The sequence below is a fragment of the Hyla sarda genome, chromosome 2 (genome assembly GCF_029499605.1).
Source record: "Hyla sarda isolate aHylSar1 chromosome 2, aHylSar1.hap1, whole genome shotgun sequence".
Lineage (NCBI taxonomy): Eukaryota > Metazoa > Chordata > Amphibia > Anura > Hylidae > Hyla > Hyla sarda.
Genome location: NC_079190.1, coordinates 153,791,233 through 153,797,418, shown reverse-complemented (window position 1 = coordinate 153,797,418; position 6,186 = coordinate 153,791,233). Strand labels below are relative to the sequence as shown.

At 37.1% G+C, this 6,186-nt stretch overlaps 1 protein-coding gene across 1 annotated transcript; it reads right to left on the bottom strand.

Moving 5' to 3' along the window:
* Nucleotides 1–1,065: 1,065 nt before the first annotated feature.
* LOC130357742 (uncharacterized) lies at nt 1,066–4,343 on the bottom strand. Its single transcript, XM_056560482.1, has 2 exons — nt 3,489–4,343; nt 1,066–1,109 (listed from the first exon to the last, which is right to left on the bottom strand). Exon 1 carries the CDS (start codon nt 4,298–4,300, stop codon nt 3,503–3,505), a length of 798 nt encoding a protein of 265 aa, XP_056416457.1. The 5' UTR covers nt 4,301–4,343; the 3' UTR covers nt 1,066–1,109; nt 3,489–3,502.
* Between the last annotated feature and the right edge of the window lie 1,843 nt (nt 4,344–6,186).

Below are 6,186 nucleotides of genomic sequence, written 5' to 3'. Positions count from 1 at the left end.
CGGTCATGCGCACCGACATGTAAACAATGAATGGCTACATTGGAAAAAATGCGCTTGTGCGCATGTCCAACAATGTGACTCTAAGTGCGGTTCGCAACGGCCGCAAAAAAGGTCAGAATAGAGTCTGAGAAGTAACAAGTATAAGAAAAATTGAAATAAGATAAGTCCAACAAAAAAATATAAAAAAATATAAAAAAATGTATGGAGTAATAAGGTAAAGTATAAGTGAAATAGAGAAAAACGGATAAGTAAAATAAATAAGTAAAATAAAAATAAGCTTGATAAATAATTAATACAAGGAGAATAGGAAAAATTAAATGTAAAAGTAGAATAAAAGAAAATGAAGCTAAAGAAATAAAAAAATTAATAAGGAAATATAAAAAAATATATAAAAAAAAAATAAATAAATGAAAAAATGAATAAATAAAAAAATATATAAAGTATAGAAAATGATAAATGAAAATAATAATAAATAAATGAAATAAAATAAAATAAAAATATTATAAAATACATAGAAATGGACAAAGATGCACATTGCTGTCTGTAAACCAGGCATGTATATCAATCACTCAGGGCCAAAATTTTTTTGTATATATAGTAGTACCTCTGTGCCTATTATAGGGCCACCCAGGAAGGTGGTGTATCCTCACCCAGGTGAGCCCTACCACAGGAGACGTGAAGGCGTAATTAAACGTCATCTCGCCAACTATGGAAGGCCAAATCATGAGGTTGGGTCACCCCCTTTAGAGGCCACTGCATCCATACAGACATCCGTACTTTGTCAGACTGGTGCTCAATATGTCCAAAAGAAAATAAATAAACTAAAATGAAATAAAATAGATGAAAAAAATGAAAAAAATGAAAAAAATGAAAGAAATATAAATGAAAAAAATATAAATGAAAAAAATGAAATATAAAAAAAGATATAATAGAGGTAATAAAAAGGGATAAGAAAATGAGTCAGAAAGGAAGAGTAAATCATTTATTGAAAGAAAGAGTCACCATAATAATAACATAGTAGAGTTGAATATAGGTCACACTGAGCTAAAAAATAATGTGTCAAATTAACAAAGTCTATAGGGTGGCTGCAACATTCTCCTCTCGCCAACCTGAAAAACATAACAAAAAAATAGGATCAATACAAAGTATTGTAATGTTTAATAAGTGATCACATTTCTTATACGTTCGTGATGCTTAGGTCCTCAGTGAAGTGGGGTTTATGCACTATATATTTGGGGTGTTAAAGTAAAGTCCACATTGAGGCCCTTTGGGCGAAGTGTCTGTAGTTCAAAGATCCATTTCAGTTCCAATTTTTTCAATTTACTGATCCGATCACCTCCCCTTTTTTGTTGGGGTACGTGGTCGATCAGAGTGAAATGCAAATCTCGTTCGGTATGACCATGTTCAGTGCAATGTTTTGCCACTGGCAGGTCTAGCCGTTTTTTCCTAACCGTATATCGGTGGTGATTAAACCGAGTTTTAAAATCCCATGTGGTCTCACCTACATAGATGAGACCACATGGGCAAACCAAGGCATACACAACAAATGTGGAAGTACAGGTCAAGTAGTACTTGAGGTCATACACCTTGCCGCTAGTAGGGTGCGTAAACTGTGGGCCCTTGACCATCTGGGAACAGTTAACGCACCGGCAGCAAGGGTATGAACCCTTGTTTTGTACTGTAAGGTAACGCTGAGTAGAGGTCTGGCGAGACACATCAGCTTTGATCAATCTATCCTTGAGGTTGCGAGGTCGCCGATAGGACATAAGGGGCGGACTCGCAAACTCAGGGATCTGCGGAAAAGATTCACCCAGTAATCTCCAATGTTTGTTGACCACTCTGGAAATTAATCCCGAGTGATCACCAAATGTGGATACAAAAGGGACACGGGGCACAGAAGACTTAGTTCTAGATTCATGAATCAATTTTGTTCTGTCCATCTGCATGACATGCTGTTTGCTCTCCTCCAAAAGTTTGGAGGGGTAGCCACGTTGAGAAAAATTTCTAATCATTTTGTCCAGGGCTGGTTCCAATTCATCCTCTCTCTCGATGATCCGTCTTGCCCTCATCATTTGACTTGTGGGCAAAGACCGGACCATCGGGCGTGGATGGTTACTTCTATAATGTAACATAGAGTTACAGTCTGTAGGTTTTGTATACAGACTTGTAACTAAACGATGTTCATTAATAGAAACAATAGTATCCAGAAAATTAACCGAATTATGTGATGCTGTTAAAGTAAATTTAATGTGTGTATTAATAGAATTCAAAAAGTGATGGAAATCATAAAGTGAATCTAACGTGCCCTTCCAGACCAAGAAGACATCGTCTATGTATCTCCACCACCCCAACAGATTGTCAGAGTGGTGGGACACATAGATAGATGTCTCCTCCAGCACCGCCATGTACACGTTGGCATACGTAGGCGCAACATTCGTGCCCATGGCGGTGCCGGTGGTCTGGAGGTAAAAAACATCATTAAAGAGAAAATAATTGTTTTGTAAAATTGTGTACAATAAATTAATCACAAATTCGGTTTGTTCTGGTGAGTAATCACGTTCAATCATGGACCTGACAGCCTGTACACCCCCATCGTGTGGGATGGAGGTGTACAGGCTAGTCACGTCCAGAGTAGCCACAATGGTATCGTCAGGAATATACATATCCGATATTTTTTTAAGAAAATCCGATGTGTCTCTCAGGTAAGATCTTGCGCGCATGGCATATGGGCGCAAGATCTGATCTGTGAAAATAGACAAGCCACTTGTGATAGAACCCCTCCCGGAGACGATAGGTCTTCCAGGGGGGTTCTGCAGGGACTTGTGTATTTTTGGTAGCAGGTATAAAACAGGAGTTACAGGATGTTCAACATGCAAAAAATTATACAATGTCCTATCTATTAAGCCCTTCTCCAAAGCGGTATCAAGCAAATCCATGACTCTTGTGGAGATTTCCTTAGTAGGATCACGGGACAGAGTGCGGTATGTATCTTGGTCACTTAATTGTCGGTTTGCCTCTTCAATATACTTGCTACGATCCATAACCACAATGGCTCCGCCCTTATCTGCAGGCTTCATTACCAAATTGTGGTTATGGATCAAGTCATTGAGGGACTGCATTTCAACTCTGGTGAGATTGAAATGTGATGGCTCTGTAGGTGCAATTCTTAGTTTCTCAATATCACGTTTAACAAATTGGCAAAAAGTTTCAAATCCACAAGAGTCAATGGCAGGCTGGAAACGACTAGGAATATGTAAATCAAAATCAGAAAAGGCGAAGCCTTGTGTCTGAGATTGATTGGAGGGTACAAACACATCATTGGTAACTGGATGTTGTGAAAACCAAATTTTTAACTTAATTTTCCTGAAAAACTGTAAACAATCTAGCTCTAGTTGGAACCAGTCAGTATAATGGGAGGGGCAATAGTTAAGTCCTTTGGACAATAATTTCAATTGATCAGATGTCAAGGGAACGGATGAAATATTTACCGTGGCTCTTGTGTCTACTTCTTCTTGAATGGTAGTTTGGCCTGTTGAGTTTTTGGATTCCTCTGTGCCCTGGTTCTTCCGGAATTTTCTATGGCGTCGCCCGCCCCTTCGGGTGGGTCCTCTTTGGGTCTTGATTCTATGCCTAAAAAATCTGAATTATTTTGAACAACATTTTTAGAGTCAAAAAAAGTGTTTTTAGAGTCTGTATCAGTATCTTTTTGACGACGGAACTTCTTCTGGGAATACTGATTTCCCCATGTGTATACACGTCCTGTAGAATAATCATGATTGTCCCTGTGCCACTTATGTCTTTTCATGGTCTCCTGATCCGTTTTGAATTTAGAAAGAAATTTATCTTGTTTATCAATAAGTTTACCAAAGTCATCCTCCAAACACAAAGAGCGCAATGATGTTACAATAGTGTCAATGCGGAGTTGGGTTTCTTTAGAGTCTTTCTGTAGAAACTCCAGATTAAGTAACATGATGTCAAAGGAGTATTTGTTGGAGATTAACTCATATTTAGACCGGTAATCCAAATCATGTGCATAGGCATTTTCACTTGGTTGAAATCTCAAGCCTCTCGGGATACGGTTAAATTTAAGGTATTCATTCAAAGTGACAATATGCAAATTCAAAGCAGACAGTCTCTTGGTTTCATTAGTATATTGGCGTTGTAAATCAACAAGCGATGGTGTATGTAAAAAGGAAGCGTCCCCACTAATTTCACTGCGTATCCTATTAACATCATCAGCAGTATAAGAAAAAGTATTGATAGGAATCACCGTATCAGTAGTAGGTTCAGAAGTCATCATGGTATCAGGGTGCAGGCTCCAGTGACCAACTCTAGACAGCAAACAAAAATGTAGAGCAGCGCCCAAGTAGATAGTAGATGGTGCAGGCAGCGATGAAAAAATCCTAGGTCAAGGTAGGTTACACATCCAAGAAGAGGCTGCAGCACTCAAGGATTATGAGTGTAAAAAAAGGTGTTTATTCCATGTCAATACAAAAAGTGCAACGTTTCTGCTGCCAATGCAGCCTTTTTCAAGCAACAAACAGTGATCACATGGGTGCTATATATATGTAAATGCACAAACAAATCAATAAAGGAACTAATCAAACAATTAGGAGGTGTATACCATGTAAGGTGCAATAAGATATAGGGTAAAAACTACCACTATAATGATAAAGTGCATAGTGGACCATGTATGTTAAGAACACAATGAAACTTTACAAAGGCCACAGTTTACAAACAAAAGTGTCATAATACAGTAATTACATCATTAAATTCAAACATGTGTTACATAATTAATGACAATACGGGAGGCGAGATGGTTCAGTTGCACTCACCCTATATATTATATTCGAATCATGAATCCAGTGTAACCAGCGATGCAGCATGGGCGTCCGCGCGCGCGCGGCCACGTGACACGCCAAGTCACATGATCATCCTCCACCGCGTCACGTGTCCGCGCGCACTTCCGGTCATGCGCACCGACATGTAAACAATGAATGGCTACATTGGAAAAAATGCGCTTGTGCGCATGTCCAACAATGTGACTCTAAGTGCGGTTCGCAACGGCCGCAAAAAAGGTCAGAATAGAGTCTGAGAAGTAACAAGTATAAGAAAAATTGAAATAAGATAAGTCCAACAAAAAAATATAAAAAAATATAAAAAAATGTATGGAGTAATAAGGTAAAGTATAAGTGAAATAGAGAAAAACGGATAAGTAAAATAAATAAGTAAAATAAAAATAAGCTTGATAAATAATTAATACAAGGAGAATAGGAAAAATTAAATGTAAAAGTAGAATAAAAGAAAATGAAGCTAAAGAAATAAAAAATTAATAAGGAAATATAAAAAAATATATAAAAAAAAATAAATAAATGAAAAAATGAATAAATAAAAAAATATATAAAGTATAGAAAATGATAAATGAAAATAATAATAAATAAATGAAATAAAATAAAATAAAAATATTATAAAATACATAGAAATGGACAAAGATGCACATTGCTGTCTGTAAACCAGGCATGTATATCAATCACTCAGGGCCAAAATTTTTTTGTATATATAGTAGTACCTCTGTGCCTATTATAGGGCCACCCAGGAAGGTGGTGTATCCTCACCCAGGTGAGCCCTACCACAGGAGACGTGAAGGCGTAATTAAACGTCATCTCGCCAACTATGGAAGGCCAAATCATGAGGTTGGGTCACCCCCTTTAGAGGCCACTGCATCCATACAGACATCCGTACTTTGTCAGACTGGTGCTCAATATGTCCAAAAGAAAATAAATAAACTAAAATGAAATAAAATAGATGAAAAAAATTAAAAAAATGAAAAAAATGAAAGAAATATAAATGAAAAAAATATAAATGAAAAAAATGAAATATAAAAAAAGATATAATAGAGGTAATAAAAAGGGATAAGAAAATGAGTCAGAAAGGAAGAGTAAATCATTTATTGAAAGAAAGAGTCACCATAATAATAACATAGTAGAGTTGAATATAGGTCACACTGAGCTAAAAAATAATGTGTCAAATTAACAAAGTCTATAGGGTGGCTGCAACATTCTCCTCTCGCCAACCTGAAAAACTGATGTGTCTCGCCAGACCTCTACTCAGCGTTACCTTACAGTACAAAACAAGGGTTCATACCCTTGCTGCCGGTGCGTTAACTGTTCCCAGATGGTCAAGGGC

Coding starts and splice junctions, on each gene's coding strand:
- LOC130357742 (XM_056560482.1), bottom strand. CDS start 4,300: ATGATGACTTCTGAACCTACTACTGATACGGTGATTCCTATCAATACT.